Source organism: Porites lutea, chromosome 14 (genome assembly GCF_958299795.1).
Source record: "Porites lutea chromosome 14, jaPorLute2.1, whole genome shotgun sequence".
In the NCBI taxonomy this organism is placed as follows: Eukaryota; Metazoa; Cnidaria; class Anthozoa; order Scleractinia; family Poritidae; genus Porites; species Porites lutea.
In genome coordinates this window covers 396,809-417,756 of record NC_133214.1, presented here as the reverse complement: position 1 = coordinate 417,756, position 20,948 = coordinate 396,809, and the positions used below count along the sequence as shown (strand labels likewise).

At 36.5% G+C, this 20,948-nt stretch overlaps 2 protein-coding genes across 5 annotated transcripts; one reads left to right on the top strand and one right to left on the bottom strand.

Annotated features, from left to right (window-relative positions):
- Positions 1-1,469: 1,469 nt before the first annotated feature.
- On the top strand, positions 1,470-6,319 carry LOC140924411 (methenyltetrahydrofolate synthase domain-containing protein-like). Its single transcript, XM_073374444.1, has 3 exons — positions 1,470-2,000; positions 3,471-3,628; positions 4,513-6,319. Exons 1-3 carry the CDS (start codon positions 1,556-1,558, stop codon positions 4,687-4,689), a joined length of 780 nt encoding a protein of 259 aa, XP_073230545.1. The 5' UTR covers positions 1,470-1,555; the 3' UTR covers positions 4,690-6,319.
- LOC140924409 (hypoxia-inducible factor 1-alpha-like) lies at positions 5,761-20,339 on the bottom strand. Of its 4 annotated transcripts, none has more exons than XM_073374441.1 (11): positions 20,213-20,339; positions 16,594-16,833; positions 12,612-12,808; positions 11,976-12,040; positions 11,561-11,650; positions 10,878-11,150; positions 10,406-10,599; positions 9,737-9,843; positions 9,379-9,526; positions 8,735-9,038; positions 5,761-8,362 (listed from the first exon to the last, which is right to left on the bottom strand). In XM_073374441.1, exons 2-11 carry the CDS (start codon positions 16,617-16,619, stop codon positions 7,724-7,726), a joined length of 2,043 nt encoding a protein of 680 aa, XP_073230542.1. In that variant the 5' UTR covers positions 16,620-16,833; positions 20,213-20,339; the 3' UTR covers positions 5,761-7,723. The 4 variants fall into 4 exon arrangements, with proteins under 4 accessions (XP_073230542.1, XP_073230544.1, XP_073230541.1 ...); XM_073374443.1 differs by having other exon boundaries at positions 20,205-20,223; XM_073374440.1 differs by lacking the exon at positions 20,213-20,339 and adding an exon at positions 16,999-17,345.
- Between the last annotated feature and the right edge of the window lie 609 nt (positions 20,340-20,948).

Here is a 20,948-nt window from a genome sequence, read left to right as displayed (position 1 = left end):
AAAGATATTTTTTCCCTTTGGTGACTTGTCCCTCACACTGCCGCGGTCTATCAGACGAGAAGTTTTGCCATATCCAGTAATAACTGATCTTGCGATGAGAGATAACTGATTTTACGGACTGGCGTTATCTTCTTCAGATTTTGGGCTTTTAAAGAAATAATTGAGAGATATGGGAATTCCTCTTTGAGATAAAAGAGGGAATGATCAGTGAAATCATGCTATTGATATTTAAAAAATGAACCAAGAAATAGGTGCAATACAAGGTTGCTTTTTTCACGTTACGTCTTTATCAGTCAAGTTAAAAACTCAATTGCATTTCATTTCCCAATTAATCAGATTAATTGAAGGCCCTGCCGCGTTAAAAATTTGTCCCAAAATCTACTTGATTTAAGTCTCATATCAATTTTTTTTTACCTCGAAGTTTGATCACCTGACAGGTCAAGAAATGCGTTATATGACAAATACGAAGAAGATCAGAAACAGCAAGGAGATGGAAAATTGTTCAAAGCCAAATTTCTCAGTTAAATATCAATTTTAAGCTGGACATATCTCAAAATTCGAGAAACAATTTTTAGGCACTAAACTAGGTGACAATATTGCCACAGTTCGGACAGTTCTTGCTCGGTTTTTCTTCGGAGATTCGAAAAAAGTTGGTTTCGAAAGAGAGTTGAAAATTTTTCATGCTAAACCTGGTGGGTTAGTAACCGGCGTTTCTATCCGAGAACAGCAAGGGGACTTTTTTCCATGATCATAGCTTCGCCGGCCGACACATGGAAGCCTAGATAAGCAAAGGCGTTTTTAAGCGACGCATGTGGTATACTCTTTGCACTTCTGGTTTTGCCCAAATTGTCGGGTCAAAACAAAAAAGGTCTTACTTCCTGTTGACGGACGTCGCTCAAAAACGCCTTTGCTAAAGCTCTTAATGTCTGTCTATAATTGTCTCCTGTGTTTATCCCGAGACACCCAAAATACCTTTCCAGGTGAAAACTCCTCGCACCATAGCCAGTACAAAACCCAAACACGAGAGCCTGTTTTCAAGTCCAGAAAACCTTTCGGCCCCCAAAGGCCTTTTCTGTCTTTTTTTTTTTTTTTTTTCACTCACGAAGGGGTCAAACTGAAACCGCCTGAACACATTTGAGATAGGTCTTGTTTTGCTTTTTTCGATGCTTCGTTTTAATTATTTACTTACAGTTTGATAATCCGTCAAATACAGAACTTCTCATTTGATAATTTTTATAGCAATTTTATAGAATGGGAGGAGTATAAGTACAGATGTTCAGGTGTAACTGAGTATTTTACAATGTTTACTATGTGTGAAAATGGTGAACTGTTAAAAAAAATTCGGGGTCAGCTTCCTTGAAACGCATTGATTTCATTAAACTTTGAACCCAGCTCAGCCCCGCGGAGACCTAGGCACGACCAAGCGCTGGAACCCAGTACTTCTTCTTTTGTACTTTTCACATCCGCAATATGGCGCCGCTCCTCTAAAATTTTGAAGAAAAAAACTTCATTTCTAGCCATAGAAAGTGTTTCTTTATTATTTTTGTTATTCAAAATGAACGATAAGGCAGCAAATACAACAACAAAAGCTGCCATTCGTCAGCGTATATGGGATCATATTGAAAGGAACGATCTTGCCAACTATCCTCGACCTGTTCACCACCGAATCCCGAATTTTGAGGGTGCAAACGCAGCTGGAGAAAAGGTTGTTGCTATGGAAACATTCAAAAATGCTAAAACTGTGAAGGTTAACCCAGATAAACCGCAAGAATTTGTGAGATACAAGGCATTAGAGGAAAATAAAGTCTTATTGGTTCCTACGCCAAGATTAAAAAATGGTTTGTTCAATCGCATTATTCCACCTTTTGATGGTAACACTGCCACACTTAAGAAGTGTGCAACTAAAGAGGGTATTACAAACCATAGTACTCCTGTTGGTCTGGATCATAAAGTCAACATTGATCTTATTGTTATAGGGTCTGTTGCAGTGTCAACAAAAGGTAAAGTACTGTTCGCAGACAGTTATAGCTCTTTCTAAGAATTATTGTGCATGCATGCATGCATGTGGAAGCATTGCTGGCCATGCAAAATAACTCAGATGTAGTGTCACTCTCAAATGGTCTGATGGAAAGAAGGGAGTTACAGTCTTAGATCATGGCTAGAAATTCATTTGACAATTTGTATTTTGGGCAGGAAAAAATGAAAGCTAGACCATAATAATATGTAGACTAGCTTTCATTTTTTCTAATTATTAGCTTCCTATATTTTGCAGGGAAAATACACTAGCGCGTATGAAAACTGCTTACTTTATGAGGAAAAATAGGGACCTGAAAGGGGGTACTCCGCCAGGGTGCTCCAGGGAGAGTACTCTGCCGGGGGTACTCCCATTATGGGCTATATGGGGATGTGCCAAATGACAGGGTATGGTTTTCTCTCCCTGACACTCCAGGAGCACCATTCAAGATTTCTCCCTGACACATTAAGTAATTTTTTTTTCACAGTCAAGTGAAGATAGCATATTTTCTTCAGAACAGAGGTGTCTTGTCTAGAACCAGTCAGGCCCCATGAGAAATTTAGGGGATTATTCTACCCCGAGGAGTAAGGAAAAGTCTTTACCCCTTCTAAAAAAACATGCAAACATGTCTAGCTATCTTGACCAAATGAGCTTCGTCAATGGATTTATTTTGATTTGACCAATATATGCAAAAGAATGAAACATTTTTGAGGCAGGAATGAAGAAGTTCAACTCTACTCTCATATTTTCCATTCTTTCTATGTAATAGACAATCCCTAAATGCTTTTTCCCATTATGTTTCTCTTTTTTGTTTTCTAAACCCTTTAATTAAGCCCATATCCAAATACAATATTCTAAGAACTGATCTCCATGCATTATCTTAAAGGATAAGTTCAGGGAATATGATAAAAGATCAAAGCATTAACTATTTTTATAATTCATTTGATCATTGCATTTGACCATTTGACCACTGCCACAAATATTCTTTCTTTGTACGGATCGTTAATGCGTAGAATAACTTGCCTAAAGATGTTTTACACGCTGGGTCACTGATTTTATTTTGCAGCACATTAAGGATTTATATGAATACTGATTAATACAACGGTAAATAGTTTCAAAATTATGATATGCAAATGATGTTCTAGTTTTTAGGTTTTGGGTATTTCTCTCTGTATATAATAGTTTAGATTCTAGATTTTACCTTGTCATCTTTTATTTTGGGGAATCTTTTACATAGGACTAACCTCTAGATTTCCCCTTTCAAGAGATATTTTGTAATTTTAGTTTTTATCTCTTGAATAAAGTATTGCATTGTATTTTATTGTATTTTATTTTATTAATTCTCATAAGCTTTCATCTTGATAACGTATAAATATTGTTTGGAGAAAATTGATGTTGGTCACTCTTGTAACTTAAACAGTCAACTATCCCTTAGCTTTTCTGTTCCAACTTACAGGGTATCGCATTGGTAAAGGTGAAGGATATGCTGATATGGAATATGCAATGATGGTTACCATGGGAGCTGTCAATCATCACACTGTTGTTATTACAACTGTCCATGATTGTCAAATAGTGGATATTCCAGATGAGCTGACAGATGATCATGATTTGATGGTAAATCAAAATTTATCAACTGATGTCCATTAGATCATAAGCTGAGGGAGAACTCCCTCACAAGTCTCCATAAATGACCGTGGGAATGGGGTTACATAAAGGCTTCTGGCATCTGCTGTAGATCAAGAGGAAGAGGGGAGAAAGATTTGGAAAATATGAACAGGATGTAAAATTTAGCAATTTAGCAATTTTCATGCTTTGGGATCCATTTCATAGAGGCAAGACACAAGGAAAGTGAGATGCATTTCCTTAAAATGTCTGGTAGGAAATTTTGATTAAACACACACAGCAGTAATGTCTATGGCACTTTTCCTACCCAACTATGGCCATGGCTCTCTTCATGAGGGAATCTTAGGACACAAATTAGAGGGTATGTTCAAAATTGAGATGGGGAAGCTGGGGAAAGTCATTGGAATAATTGAAGAATATTTTCTTCAGGGTTTTTAGGATTGAATAACTCTGTTGGAGACTACTAACTGACAAAGTAGTTTGCCACTTTGCAACAAGGATGTGAAAAAAAAATGTATGAAAGTCAAATCACCAAGCTAAGGTAACATGAAAAACGAATGATCCTTTAATCCCTCAATAAATTACATTTAAGCAGAGGTTAGATGATTTTGAACAACCCTGGCACATGTACACAACAACATCAGGGCCAATAATGAATCTGCACTTGAAGGGGATATGTCACGCATTCAGTACAGAATTAACCTTAAACAGCAATATCCTTGTGACATTAAGCAGGCACCTGTCAGCATAAAGCACGAGGGCCTGTCCTCATCATTATGGTGCAAAGCAGTGTTTAAGAATGAAAATTCAAAATAACAGTACCAGGCTAGCTAGTGGCATTTGGTCACACATTGTTCTTTTCCTGCTGTTTACAGGTGGATTACATCATAACACCAACAAGAGTAATCCAATGTAAAGTGGAAAGACAGCTGAGGCCAACTGGAATACAATGGTCAAGAATCACACCACAAAAGTTAAAGGACATCCCCATCTTAAGAGATCTTAGAGAAAGAGAGAGGAAGCTTGGAAGAGACATTTCTTTAAAGGAATAGTTTGACTGCCCTATTAACCGGTTTGAATGCTGCAGCATTTATTGAAGTTTTAGCATTTCCAATGCGAAATTAATAATTATTGTTTAGAGGCCACTGGCTGCAAGAGAGGGGAAACTGGCACCATTAATGCACCGTACCTTTAAACAATAATATTATTAGTGAACATAGGAAAATAAATTTTTTACCTGAAGAAATGGGTCAGAGTATAGCAGATGGAAAAGCAAAGTCAATCCAATTCAAGTCTACTCTCTTTGTGGTTTTTGTTTGGAGGAATGTCCAGGTTTTAGCTCTTAGAAATGGCAATAACAAACCTTTGGTACAAAACAAGCACCTTCTAGGTGAAAACATAAGCCATAACTCTTGGGTAAAAATTAGCTCACAAGGTTTTTGGAAGAGTTTGGGTTGCGTGAGAGCAAGCTTTCCTTTTCAAGTTACAAGTGAAGAAAGCCTAAAGATAAAGTTCTCCTTTTGCAGGCCCTTCACGCATGACATGATATCTCTTAAATTGAGAACTGGGTTCTGAATTTGAATTAAGAGCCTTAGTGTATTCAAAGTTAACTAACACACAAATCATTCATGTAGTGGCTACTACACACATAGGCAATTCCTATAACTTAAACCACATGTGCTGTACTTTCCAGAAAAAGTGAAGAACAGCTCCCCGAAAAAACTGTTGGCCAACAGTCGACTGTCGTTTACCGGTTACGATGAAGAATTTTAGCTACATTAGACGTGTGTTCTCTCTGCACTGACATCCCCCAGGAGGAGGGAATCAAAATCGTTCGTCGCCATTACAAAGAGAATCAAATTTACCTACCCCTACTCAATTCTTGGGAGACTTGATGAGACTGATTCTAAGAGAATGCATAGTAAGCGTCGAGTGACGACAACACTTTTTTTTTTTCAGTGTCGGTAAACTGTTGGTATACTGTCGGCCGACAGACTTTTAGGGGAGCTCCTCTTCACTTTTACCTACTTTCCACTGGTGAAATAATTAAAAAAAACAGGGTAATGGGTAAACTAGCACTGTAGGCTTAAATATATTTTATTATACCCAGTAAGATAGCAGAATTTATCACTGATGTATTTAATATCACTTTGAGTACATTCAAATACAACATAACCTTATAATGTGAACACTGAATTATACGGTTGGGCATTATGTTATTACAACACATAGTAAAAGCTAAAACCTCAATTAATAGTATTAACTGCTAGTAGACCATTAATGTAATTTTCTGTTATCAAAGTGAAATCTTAATAAAAAGCCCTAGAGGAACACGATTATAACAAAATAGGTGTATACTAAACAGCCATGGAACAGAACATCCTTACAAAACAAATCTGTATGAGGTTAAATACGAGTCAAATATACTTCTGTTTATAGCGCATGGCGGTAATAATATTTTTTTTTCAGGATAAAAGCAACTGTGTGGTGTATGTTTGTAAAAAATGCTTTATAATGGTAACTCTTAAGAGTAATCAAGACTAACTTTTGAAAAAAAAAAAACACAAAGAGAAGATAAGCCTACTGATAAACTAACAGAAAACCTGTTTTATGGCAGTAGAACTTCCTATTCTCAAGATAAAGAGCACAGAGTAAAAATAGCATATTTTGTGCACATTAACACTCTCTTACAGTTATTAAAAGCTAAAAAATAAATGTTCTCATGTCAGCATGATCCTACAACAACCAAATAAATTTAACTCCCTTACACATACCCATGAAATGACAAAAAATAATTTTACATAAAACCAGATGCAAAACTTTTGTCATTACTACCTACAAGTATTAATTTTGATGACTACACAATGACACATCACAAGGTAGAGTCACTTCTATTTAGCCACCAATTACCCAAAACACTCCCAATTTTTATTCCCAGTCAAATCTACAAAATTAATATAATTTGTACGAAATTTCTGCAAGGTGACTAGCAAATTGTCACATTTTTGGAGCGGTTGTCCATAGGAGGTTCCACTGTTTAATGAAATACTGTTTGAAATACTGATTTAAAGTCATACTAAGAAAAAACTTCCAATCAACCTTAAAAACATGGAAAGTTAATGTTCTTTGTCATGAACCTTTGCTAGGTCCCCTCTTTGTCTGTTGTACTTGACTGCTTTTGCTGGATTTTAATATTAATAACAAACAAGTGCCTGACCCTATTTCAATCTCAACAGGGATCAAACCAATCTTCTCCTCGTTGTATTGTGAATCATGAATCAACAGCTGGATTCTCTTGATACATGTATTTGTACTGTACGTTGAAAGAATGGAGATAACAAAGAAGAATTTAAAACCTTTGACATTGGGATATAGCTGTAAATGTTAAACATTGAAATGCATCTCCATGCAAATCAACAATGCAGTAAAAACCCACCTATGAGAACCTTGTGATTAAGAAACTGTAGGCAAAACCCTATGTAAATGAGAGCGAGTTCCACCAAAAAGGTTCTATTTGGAAAACTTGAAAAATGTAAATGGTGATGTAGCCTCATATTTAGTAGGATTTACTTTTAGACATAATATTAAGTTTCTCTTAACTTAGAAGGACACCTGGAACATGTTTGAACCAGCAGCAAGCACCTTTTCTAAAGTTTGGCATAAGGAGCCTTGAATCTCAATAGACAAGAAACAAAATACAAAAAAAAGTCTTATGAGGATAACCTCGGAAAATATAGGTTCTGGTACATGAGTTTTTACTGCAAACAATTTAACACCATAAACTATGTTAACATTGACAACTGAAGAAAACTCGTTCCAGACTGACTTCAAAACTAAACGGTAAGTATGGTATATAGGTATGGAAATTATTATACAATGCAACAGGGCCCCTCTTAGGTCCTCCCTGACAAGATTATAGTCAGTTTATGACTAAATTTTTCTAGTCATTTTATGACTAAGTGCAAGTAAACAATGAACCTATCTACAATGTCTTCAAGACAACTGCAACTTTGTTATAAAGTCCAATCACCACTACTGGTGTCAATGAAATCACCCACTGAAACATTCCTGTTTTAAGTGTGCAGTTCACAGGAAATTTCCACACTCAAGAGCTCTAATAAGTTCATCACCCTGCAGGAGTCCACAGTGCTGAACAGGTGCATTCACCTCAGCATCCCATGACGAAACGTAGGGGAAACAAGCTTTTCCTTTTGATGGAATTTCATTTGTGACATAACTATTTTTCTTCACAGCTGTGGGAACTCCTTTTCGTGCAGTCTCTGGTGAAGATGATGCAGAAAGGCTTGTTGGTCTGATAGCTTTGCTCGATAAAATTGGTGGCAAAAATGTGGATGCACTACCTGGGGATGGAATACTCTCATCTGCATTAAGAAGCCAGGATGAGGGTGATGGCGTCATGGGTGAATCAATGAATGGTATTTCAACTAGTAGTTCATCATCACAATCCAGTTCCGAGTCAATTGTGAGTGGGATGAATGGCGCTCGTTCATCGTAGTTTTCCACCTCATCATCATCCTTGTCTTTATCAGAACTGATGTTCTGGTCGGCACTTGGTGACGGAATAAATGGCGTTCTGTTTTCTCCACCACTACTTCCTGGAGGGGTACCAGGCTTGTTACCATAGTGAGTACGTAGCATCTGTTCGTACTTCTCCTGTTGTTCAATGAGGTCATCATTGGTGTCCCATGCTACTGGTAGGCAATCCTATAGAGCCAAAAAAAAAACATATTATTATGTTGGATAAAGGTTCTAGCAGGTAAAAAGAAACAAAGTACAGTTTTAATCTTAAAATATCCTTATTCACTTGTATGTCTAAAGTTCTGCAAAAGAGGTTCCATGGGATTTTGTCCTGATTCAAAACTTAGGGTGACAAATAACCTTGTTATAACACTGTTTGGGAAAAGGCGGTAATTTACCAGCTTTAAGCACCAGTTACTTTGACCACAACAAGAACATTGAATCCTAATAATCCATATTTAAAATCCTCTTTTTAGCTTTGTTTTATTGTTATGAATAAAAATATTACTGTTTTTATTGATGATTATAACTATAATATTAAACTTCACATCTTCTCACCTGGAAATTCATGTGTTCACAATCAACATCTTCCAAACATTTACACGTTTTCTTTGCAATCCTTGTGGGAGCTTTCTTCACACAACAGCTGCTCAAGTCCACCTCCTGTTTAGCTACAACATCTCGCTGCTCATGTGCTGCAGCCTTCAGTACCTTGGTTCGTTCTTCCAGAACAATAGAATGCTTTCTCCTTGTTCCATGTTTTTGGGGTTGTTCCTTCTTCACTACCAAGTCCAGTCCCAGAGGAGCTGGAACAGGGTTTACTTGTTCAGTGGAGAGGATGTGCTGCGGTTGGTCTGCCCTCCTACAAAATCCCCACAAAAAGAATGTTAAAGAGAGTTTTTGTACCAAGCAGGATCATATTTAAATCAATACTGACTCTTGTCCATGAAAAAAGGAATACAACGGTACTACATTGTTCCCTCTCTTGAGCTTGTGTAAGAAAACCACTATGCATATTCACTCAAAGTCATCCCACTTTTCATGCTGTTCTCGGTCACAGTTTTCTAACTTCTTAATCCAACGAGGATTCATTCAGCAAAAAATGTTAAATATTGAAGAAAATGTACTTTTTAAGCAGTGCTGGTTACATACAAAGTTTAAGAAAACAAGTCAAGTTATACACAAAAGTAGGCAACACGTACGAGATGATGTAGTTTGTGCAGAGTACAAACTGCGGCTGGCAAGTCTTGCTGTCATACACTATATTGGCCTTTGTTTGTAACCACACCCAGCCTCCAGTGCGCACCAGGAACCGGTAATACTTGCTTACTGACTGTCCCTTGGTCAACACTGTAAAAAAAAAAACGTAAAATAAAGGACATTAACACTTGAAATAAAAGTAGAAAACCTACTGTTGAACTTTAAGATTATAGGGTTTTACCCTTTTCTGCTCAAGAGTCAATAATTATTTTTATGGATAGATAAAATGTACAGAAGTGGTCTAAACTTTCTTCAGAAGAAAAGAGTTGGCTGTAATGACCTCAAGGTTTTTTAACTTACATGTTTTGTGACAGGTCAGGGTAGAGTCCAAGTCACAGGCATGTTGGAAATGGTACCAAGACTTGCCAACAATCTCTGCAGGATTGAATCCCAACAGGCTGGCAACACTATTAACAGAACAATAATATCATACTTTTTAATATCTTATTGAAAATCCTCTTAGCCTCCTCTTTAATACCCCCTTCTTAAGGTACTAATTTATAAGTTTATAAGTAAGGTCTTAAATAAAATGATATTTCAATGTCGTTATCTTAAATGACAGGGTGCATAGAAAAAAAGTCCCAACTGAGTTTCATTCTTATATGATATTTTTCCCTTGCCTAGCAAGCAAACATGAGGCAATTTAATGTCAGGGAACCTTAGCAGTTACTCAGACATTACTAAGAGCTACTTTCCACCCCTTTATTTGATGCTAGAGAAATGACATCCAAATGTATTGAAGTATTTACAGACCATCCACCAAAGGTAAAAGCAGTACAGCTGCTCTCTATCAGATACAAAATTTCATAATTTTTTACGAATTTTTTTTATTTCATCTTTTACTCAATAACAGAAACAAAAGCGTAACACTAGTACATATATAAATAGTTTATATTAGCAGAAAAATATGGAACCAAAGTAAGGCATGATAATAATATAATATGATAATATAATATGGCAACAACAAACCTTTCATCGCAGGACAGGAAATTCATGTCAAGGTTGTGACGACTGGTGAAGGTTGCTCTATCCAGTGGAACCTCAAATGTTGATGAAAACATAAGAGGAACACCAATGGCTACCATGAACAATGGAACTTGTTCCTCCTCTCCTGATTCAGATACTCTGAGTGTCATCTTCATGCAACCAGTACAATGAACAACCTTTAAAAAAATAAAAAATGCAGTACTTAACATTATTTTATTCTGGAGGATTCTAACTGTCCACTGTAATTACAAAAAATAATCTACTGCCACAGAAATATCTTGTGATTTCTGATATATAAGACTTTAACTTCTGAGTACCCTACATAAAGTACTAATATACACATGTATACAGTACCACAGGGAAGGCATTACTGTTTATCAACAGGGTCACGATCCTGAACTCAGAATACTTAAAGGAAAGAACTACATGTTGTAAATCTGGATTTCATATTTACCCTATAAGTGGATGCTCTAAGGTTGACACTTTTCCCCCTGCTTGTCAAAGTGCTTTTCATGCGCAGGAAGAATGACTTATGAGGACTCTGATGAAGGACGTTCTTTGATCCTCCTTTCAAGTGATTGCTCATCATGAAAACTGAATCTGAGCAAAACAATCCATCAAAAATTTCCATGTCTTCAAGTGGAATCTGTCCTCCGAGCTGATTGGCTAGTTCTTCATGATCACATGGGTGGATGTATTTGTAGAAACTGTTTCCAGTCACCTCAATCTGTTTGAAAATAAAATTGGGCTCAGACCATTTATGGATGAACATTTTGCACACAATAATTTTCAAACTTTTCTTCCTTGCTAAGTATGCTTATTTCACCCCTGAAGGAGGGTGGATAACCCCCCACCCACTTCCAAACCTACCTCCACAACTTATCTACTGATGTCTACTTGATTTTTCTCTCTTTCTTCTTAAACGTTTCTAACACTGGGGGTTCCTTGATCAAGAAGGACTTAAAGGGCAATAATGCTGTCATAGTTTCAGCTATTTAAAGCGTGTTTCAAAGCCTTTCACTTTTAAAGAGCTCTAGGGTAAACAAAGTGTTACAAAGACTGTGACATAACACATTCTTCTAACTTGGGGATCAAAACATAAAAAGCTTAAAAATCATTTCAAAAGTAGGTGTTTACCTGAGAGAGTCCCATGTAATGAGTGATGTTATCAGATACATAAATGCACTGACCATCAGGAGTGACAACAAAAACAAAGCCATCTAGCGCCTAAAATAAAGAACAACAAACAGCTTTAAGCCTTAAAACCCTTCATTATTACCAGACTGCAATCAGTGGCAGTTTGCCATGAAAATCCTGGTTTAATTTACTCCGAAAATCTCCACCCTATTCCAATTTAATTCCCCACCCAGGCTGTACAGAACAACTGTATTTTTTGGCAGAAACATTTCTTTGAATTGTAATTCCTCTTTGTCGAAGATTGGTTTCTAAATTCTCAAGATTTGCTGCTTGATTTTGAAAATACCTGAGCAACAATGAAATACAAATACATTAACAAGAAATTGCACATTAACAAGTATTAAGTCCAGCTAACCTGAAGTGCAGATTTCTCATATTGTGGACTGTCAGCCACATTGAAAGAAACAATCTTCTTCATGTCTGAAAACATAACAAAGATTAATTGGCAATTTTACTATGAGTGTTTATAATAAAAATATTATTCATTAATTTTTTTTACAGTGTTATCTCTTGAAGGCAATTGAATTCAAAACTAAAGAATTTCATGTTATCTTAACCCTTTTTAGATTGATAAATAGCAGACTAATCTCAGACTCTTTATCTATAGCTAAATGGCAGACTAATCTCAGACTCTTTATCTACAGCTGTAATAATACTAAAAAAACAAATACTGCCACAGGGATCCAATGTATCAAAAGAAATGGTGTAAGAACTGCAAAAGCCCTAAAGCCATAAAGTAAGTCTAGGTTGTCTTATACTTTTTCTGGAAAGATTAAGTTTCCTTGTTACCTAAAGGCAACTGTTAATCCCCAGGGGTCGCCGTGCACTGCTAGAACACTGCCATGCTAAAACGTGAATCTTATTGCTCTACCCAGAGGATTATGTTCAGAGACAATAATACAACTGCAAAATTGTTCCAATTAATGCTTTTGTTAATAACTCTGGAAGTACCAAGAATCAAGTGTAACATTAAGCCAGGAAAACCTCTCACCTTCTGAGACATATGAGTGAAGAAGGTTTTTTACTTTAATGTAGCTGTTAACAAGTCGCATGATGCAGAGCCTGTCAAGCTGAGATGACAAGCCAGGTGGTAACGGAAGCTGATTGGCCAGCTCAACAAACTCATCATTTTGTTGTCCTCTTCTTGATCTCGCAGCATCTCGTGATCGTCTCTTCTTTTGAAATTCACTGTCAATGAAGTTAATTAAGGAAACCTGATTAGCTCTTACACTATGAAAAGAACTACATTCTACTACTAATGTACAGTTTATAGAAGTTGCTCAGCTCAGATCAAAGACTATGAGAATCTTAATTAAAATATTACCAAGAGAAGAGGGTAAGGTAAAGGCATACCTAAAGCCAGTGAGGCCCATATGACTGGTTTATCCCACTTCAATACCATGAAGCACCTACAAGAATCACTACCCACCCTCCCCACCCCCACATGGGAAGCTAGTCTTTCGCAGGGTTACCCCCTAGAAATATATCATAGGCACTCATTTATAGACCTTGGGGGAGAAAGATTAATGAGAACAAAGTTTCTTTTCTAATGAAATAACATAAAAGAAAGGATTGAATCTGCACGGCCTGACATATCCTAGAAGTCTGAATGTTAATCACTAGACCACACCTCAAATGTTATAAAATTATATAATCATAACAATAACAGAATTCTCCAATCTGATTGGTTATTGGCAACCCTGCTATTTTAGCATGGGTAGGACAGTGCAATAGTACAGCACATATCATGCCTTAGTGATTGGACAGTTCGCACCATTGTGCATCCTACAATATATAGATCAATTGGTCTTGAATGAGTTCTTTTGCCAAAAAACTCTCAGAAGTTCTTGTCTTTTCATTAAAAATTGAAATTGTTACACATTATTATCTTAAACCTTGTTTGGTATGATTAATTAGTAACAGAACTTTCACAGTCTGTAAAAGACTGAATTGGACCTCAGTCAGTCCTATTATGTAGCAGTAGTAGTAGCAGTAGTAAAGTTCTGCTACTATTCAGCTGGATATTCTGGTTTTGATAAGCTAACACACTTGTAATCTGTACAACAACTTAACCAAAAATACAAAAAAGGCTTTTTTTTTACCCAAAAAAATTCCCTCAAAAGTACCCTTCTAACATTCAATGATTAAATACGGGCAGATTTTTACCACAAGAATAAAATAATGTAATGAATGTCAGCAGCAGAAGAGCCATTTTCTTTGAATAACAATAAATACTTATTAACATGAAAATGCTCACACTTGAGATTCTGTCAGCTTTGACAGACAACCCTAGCTTTGTCTTTCCAATAGAATTATAGAGTTCACCTCCTATCATCATTGTTCAGTAACCATTACTATTCATAACAAACATTTCCTCCACAACTGTCATTTAGTTTGTCATTTTATATATAAATATTTACACACAAGCGATTTGGATGTTATATTACATTACAATATTCATGTTATATAACACAAGTATGACTAAGAGCTTTTTGGTGACAGTACTAATGACTGTACAGCTACCAGCCAGTGATCAATATACTAATGCTTTTATCGGTGAAATCTCAAAAGTATTAACGTTAATGCATCCAGCAGTGGCTGGTATAGCTTCCCAGTACAAGTTGCTGTTACATGCTCAATATCTCATCTAATTGTCTGAAATTTTCAAAACCAAAAGATTTTCAGGTTTGCTCATTGAAGGCATAAAATCTTCTCACCTTTCCTTCCTTAACCAGACTTGATCAATCAATCTTACACCAACTGAAACTTTCTCTGTCTTAGTTTGTTTTTTGAAGTGCTCTCTCACAACAACCACTGTTCTACTAGCTTCTCGGAAAGCTACTGAAAGTTGCAACTAAAGCTACAATTGAAGCAGTACTTTCCAAATGGCATATCATTTTATGGTCTCATGGTTCATAATTCTCCTTCTAGAAAACTCCAGTAGTAAACTGCAGTAAATAACTGACCATCAACAAAAAATGACTATTTATCCAGAAATTCTTAAAATAAAAAATCTGTTGTGGAAAAAATGACGTGCCTTCAATGCCAGCACTAAACATTTCACATTAAAGGCCCCAAGATCTGCATTATTTCCAAGTGGGCACCCCTGAAATAGTCATGCAAAAATGCAAAATATTCAAAGTACAAAACAATGATGTAAATCAGCAAATGCACTTTGACTATGCTGTTTTTTATCCTTTAGATACAGATACTGACACAAAAAGTAGTCCTTTAAATAGCAGTCATATTTTTTTTATGATTACACCTGGTATTTATCATGAATAATTGTTGAATAATTCAACATTTCAGTAAAATTTTGGGCATATCAATTTTGAATAGTTACTTAAAAATTGAAAAAGCATCAAAAAATTCAGTTGACAAAATAAGAACACAAGAAAAAAAACATACTACTTTCATGACATTTTTTGCAAAAAACAATAATTGAGACAAGTAAGGAAATAAAATTGGATGTTGTAACCACAAATAACATGTTAAAATTACTGACAACAAATTATTTGCTAAAATTGCGGCTATTGTTTACTCACAGTTTGTGGCACTCTAAATCAGTTATTAATGGAGGACAATTCTGTGCAGCACCTTGCACTAAGGACTGAACATTAAGCGGCTTCATTGGTAAAAAGAACACTGATATTTTTATCATTTGCTCTAAAAATTCACCAAAAATTAATTGAAAAAAAAAATGGTCAAAAAACGGATCAACTTTGTTTGCATGATGTCATAAAAAGTAATTTATTGTCACTTTCCAGGGCTGACAAGATCAGTTTACATATTTTACAGAAGTGAGGTTGAATCCCCCTTTCAAATGTGCATTATTACACATCATTATATTAGAAAAAAAAATACAGCAAGAGGAGACAAATTTCCTTTTGTATATGTAAACACGGTTTTGCAAAAAATGATGACAAAAGGGCTGCTTGCATAACCATACAATCAGTGTATGACATTCAGCAGTTCAACAGAAGCTTTTCAAAATGTATGAAATGGATCTTTGTGAAAGCAACACGGCATTCCAGATAATATTACAATAAAAGGATAACCTTACAAAAGGATCAAATGCTTTATTTCGCGTTTTCAAGATTTGTTATTCTTGCGCATAACATTTGTGCTTCAAGAACCACTTTCACACGTTGGAAAAGACTTTTTAACCTTTTTTTCAGAACAGCTAGAAGTATTCTTGTGAAAATCAAACGAATATTTCTAGTAAAGCTTGATGTTAAGTGTCATTTGCCTTCATGCAATAATGAAAGATAACTCTAACTAAAGGCCTCAAAAACAGTACATATTGTACGACTGGTATGTACTCTATATCTAAGCCATTTAAAGAGGTTAGGAATAATTAACAGTTTCTAGCCAGTAGCTCGATCACGGAGATCTTTTCATGCTCGCCATTAATCCTTAAGTCGCTGATGCAACTACTCTACTGAGGCATATGTTCTTCAAAAACGTTTGCACTCCATTTCTCCCATTGAGAAATCTTTCGTTAGCAAAGCTTAACCTACAATTATTTTTAAATCAGTACTTTAGTGCTAAATATAATATTGCGATTTATCTTTTTTTTCCTGTTTAGTCGAGAAACTTGTGCATCAAACAGGTAAATTAGGTGCTACGTACGCTGAAGTCACGAAAGACTTTGGATAATGTGGTTTAGGACTCCATTGGTAAAAACACCTTTTGCAAAGACAGAACGAACCCAGCAATGCGACAAGCGTGCGATTAAATGTCCTAGAGCGGCTGAAAATGGCCGCTAAACTAGATTTTATTTTCGAATTTTGGATTGCGCAAAAGGCAAAAGAAGTCAGCTGTGACAAGGGGGTTATAATCCTTCCGCTCTCGAATGTGTCTCGAACCTTTGTTTGGTGATTTTCAAGGCGGGTTAAATCCCTTGAGAAGCACCATTCAATAGACACAATTAGAAAATTAACACTTAAAGTGTAAAATGAAATGTTTGGTACCTGTTTCTGAGGGTCTTGGAAGCCATTTTACCAAATGTTGATAACTTCTCTTTCTCCTTGTCGTGTCTCTGATTAGAAGTCGTTCTTGTATCCCGTTTGGAAAGTTGCCGCACAATCTCGAAGCCCTGCCGAGGAATGCACAATAAACCTTCTTCACTTGGTAGAGCTAAAGGATTCAATAACGACGAGTTAAAACTGCTCGTGGAATCCGTTCCTTTGGAAATCAATTTGCAGCGATTCCTATGGAGCGAAGAAGACACACAGACGCCATGTTAAATGCAGGTTGCAGATTGATTTTCATTTGTAAAATCACCCATCCATCGTTGAAAAACAAACTTTTTCTTTTTTCCTTCGCCAGGCGATATAAACAAATCTTTAACATAAAGAAAGTATGTCCACACTTACAAAATGGCTTCTTTTTGTAAAAGTAAACTCTTATCGCTCTATGGCTCGTTTATCCTTTCTTCGCGTGATGGTTTCTAATGAACGACGAGGTTCATTTCCCGTGACTTCAACACCATGAAACGTGCGTAGAATAAATTTTCATAAATTATCATAATCAGTTCTATTGTTTCCGGATCAAATTATTGAATGTTCCATATTGCAAGGCATTCGTGGTATTTGCATCGCGGAGTTAACACGGGGCAATTTCTGATACATTATCGCTGATTCATGGAGCCTGAGAACACAAACTTCTCGATATTCTGGAAAACATTTTCTATTTCCAAGTTACTTTGTTAAAACAGTCGAAACAAATTATTTGTTACTGCAATCCTTAGATTGCAAAGGCGATTATGACGTCACGCTGAACCCTGCCTTTGGCACAAATATACACAATGTATTTTTCACTGACATTTACACAGTTTGCATCTCTTTCTACATGCAATTTCAAGAGTTTTTATCGGTACAGTCTTTGTTTCTCCAAAAGTCAAACTATTTCGAAGGAAAAAATATTTAGATCGAAGAAATGAATGCATCTCTCGAAGTTCTAGAATCAATGTTTACCTCCTTTGGCGGCAAGGTCCACAGCTCTCATCCAATGAGTGCACAGTCTTTGGTATATTCACTACGTCACGGAGTTTTGTTTACAAGGCGTTTATTTTTAAAGCCAAGGTTAGGGAGGCTACCTAAAGGCGGTTTTAACCGGTATGTGAAGATTCGGGAATCAACACCCCATAGTTTTAGAAAGCTAACATTAATGCACTTCTATTTTTATGCAAAATATTAATGTCAAACTAGATCACACATACGCACTCCTATTGATTTAACATGACTTTAAGCAACACTCAAAACACTGGCCGTAACAAATTATGTAGGTTAGGGTTTGGGATGTCAATAATATTTGTTCAAGGAGCAAATTGCTTCTACGAGAAAAGTTCCTTAGGCTATGTTTACGGCTTTAATTGCAAGCACATGAAATTGGGGCTGTTATACATAAAAGACTATTGTCGTTTATTCATGTGAGTTTTCCAGTAGACTTTTTAAAAAATAGTTTTTATTACAAATCTGTAATTACAGATTGTATTACAGATTCGAGTGAACATAGCCCCGGAAACACTTAATTTTCCGAGAATCCAGGACGGAGAAGCAGTTTTGCTGCTGAATGTGTTCGTAGTGAGCCCAGACTCGACATGGGGCAAAAATGTAAGTTTTGAAGTTTCTTCTTGAAGAATTGATATTTAAATTTAGGGAGCATATTTTCTACTCCGGCCACTTCCTTAGTCCTCTGACTATAAACGATTTAGGCATTCTGCCTAGGACTTAGGAATATATCATTAAATTATTGAAGGCGCATCACAACTTTCTATTACGGTTAAACCAATTAGTCTTTTACAGTTTTTTTTTTTTTATGAGCACGTGAGGAACTCTTTTTATCATCACGTGCAACGACCTCAACAACAACATTTCGTGCGCTTTGTCACTCGCTTACCTCAGGCCCACACGTGCCACGTGCCATGTGTACTAACATAATTATGACCATGAATTAGCCTCTTTTTCATCCAAAGTACTACTAATGTTTGAAACTGATTTCCTGAAACTGGATAAAGAGCTGTTTTCCCGTTCCCGTACGCCTTATTTCTAAGTGATCGCTTTTTTGTGATAGATTGTGTTGTATTTTTCTAATACATTTTTCCAGATCAATTTCTTTGTTGCAACGAGGCAGAGCGAATCCTTGCCATTCATTTCATGCTTAGCTCACAGGTCTGGGAGTTAATCAAACTTGGCCCGCACAAACGTTTCTCTGGAATGACAGGAAAACTAAGCGGAAAAAACAACCTTTTTGTAGGAACTTGCTGAACTGTTCTAGACACCGGAAACTGGAAATCAGAACGCTGATGTATTTAACACTCACACACATGCTCAAAAGAAATCTGCGCTTCGGTAACAAGGGAATCGCACGGCTTTACACAAGAAACCGCTGAAATTGCAACAACTAGTGAACTGGAGAATTTCGGCGATAGAAGAGAGTGATTCGAAATACTTTTTTTCTCTTTTCACCATTTGCCACAGTATTACTATGTAGATTTTCAAAGTTTCGGATGTCCAAACAAATAAAGGAGAGCCAATATAAACTACAGTTGGAATTCCGAGTGTAGCAAAGTATTATAAAGGACATCACTAACAAGACATACAAAATGCGTTTCTCACTGTTTTTTATTAAGGGCGTTAAATTTAAAAAAAAACTGAATAGTCAAAATAACCAAAATACTTCAGATAAACAAGACCCTTGCTGCAGCAAGGTTGCAGCACTTACTCTTCGAGATGAACTGACAGTTGACGCTTGCCTGCATCTGTATCTACAACTTCTGACCTCGCTTATTCTTTTAACAGCCAAATCCTGAATGGCACCACCCTTGACTTGAACGGGCAGACAGACAGTCTTTATTTATAACTATAGGAGTTAAAGCTCTGCAGTTTTACAGTCGTACGCGTAAACGTGTGGGAAAACTATGCATTATAATTAAAGTAACATAAGATCGGATCATCTAACCTCTAGATTTCTGCCCGGCGGCTACTCGAATTTGATCCCATATAACATTGTGTAAATTTATCTGTTTGTACTTTTTTTTCGGATTATATTTTATTTTCCGAGAAGCTCCAACGAATGGGTAGCAATGCTACCATAAAAACAAGAGAATAAAATATGAAGTATTTATGTTCATAATAGGGGAAGAAGCATCGATTAAGTTCAAATAATTGGAGGCGCATTTTATGTTTAGAAACTTATCAAGTTATAGAGCATAAGTATTACCAATGGAATTAGATTGAGCAGATGTGAACTGACAAAACGTACTAAACGGTCCTAAAACTGTTGCACCTGTTTCATAAGAAAACAAGTCACTATAGACTTTTCGCGTGGTTTTCAACTGAAGTGTACGCGTATAAATAGCTATTTTATAGTTTTTAAGTTGAACGCAATAAAATTCCGAAAGGCAAATGCAACTCTTGCGTTGCAGACGAATCCATACTTAGCTAGACTCTGCCACTTTCCGCTACGTTTTAAAGATGACTTTTAACCCCTGGATATTGTAAAGCAGCACAATCTAAGCTCTGCTTTAAGTGTCAAAATCTTGTTACCTATTTTATAATCACTTGAGAAATAACCTTACCTCCTCACCTGTTCCAAATGACTTTCAAAGAGCTCCGTTGTCGTAATTGCGCTAGGGGTCTTTTTCTGCAGCAGTTACGCAGGTTTAGATGGAGGGTTTAGTTCCTCAATGTAATGTATTTCCCCTTACTGCTTCCTCTACATAAACGTGCTTACAAGCGCTTTGTCACGCGACCCTGCGTTTTATCAAAGGCTGGACAATGAAACAAGTTATAACCTAGTGGCCACCCCAGAAATATTTTCAGGGGCAGCAACATTGTCGCTGTTCTTTATAATATTTCGCGCGATCGTAGGGATCATTACATTCAGGGTTCGCTCTAACTCTGAGTTTATGTTTATGCAGACGCAGGTTGGAATTTTTCGTTTAATTTCTTGCTTTTTTGTCAAGAAATTTTCGTAGGAACCCTTCATGATTTATTAGAGAAAGCCAAAGACAAGTACTCATAATGTTCAGAGACAACAAATATCTTCTAGCTAGCCGTACAGCCACGAGAAGTGTGGTGACTAGTTTCTCACAAAAATTGAACCCAGCTAAACAATAGACTGAGCTGATTAGGCCACCTACGCAGGATAACCTGAGGTTAAATAGCTCTCGTTAAAAAGAAGATCTCACTTTGAACCTACTCTGGTTACTGTAGAATCAACTCCTGGTGGAGCCAGGGTCAGAAAACGGATAGGAATGAACAAGGCATATCGAATCCATTTTGGAACAGCAGAACTGTATTTGATCACGAGAAATCAATGC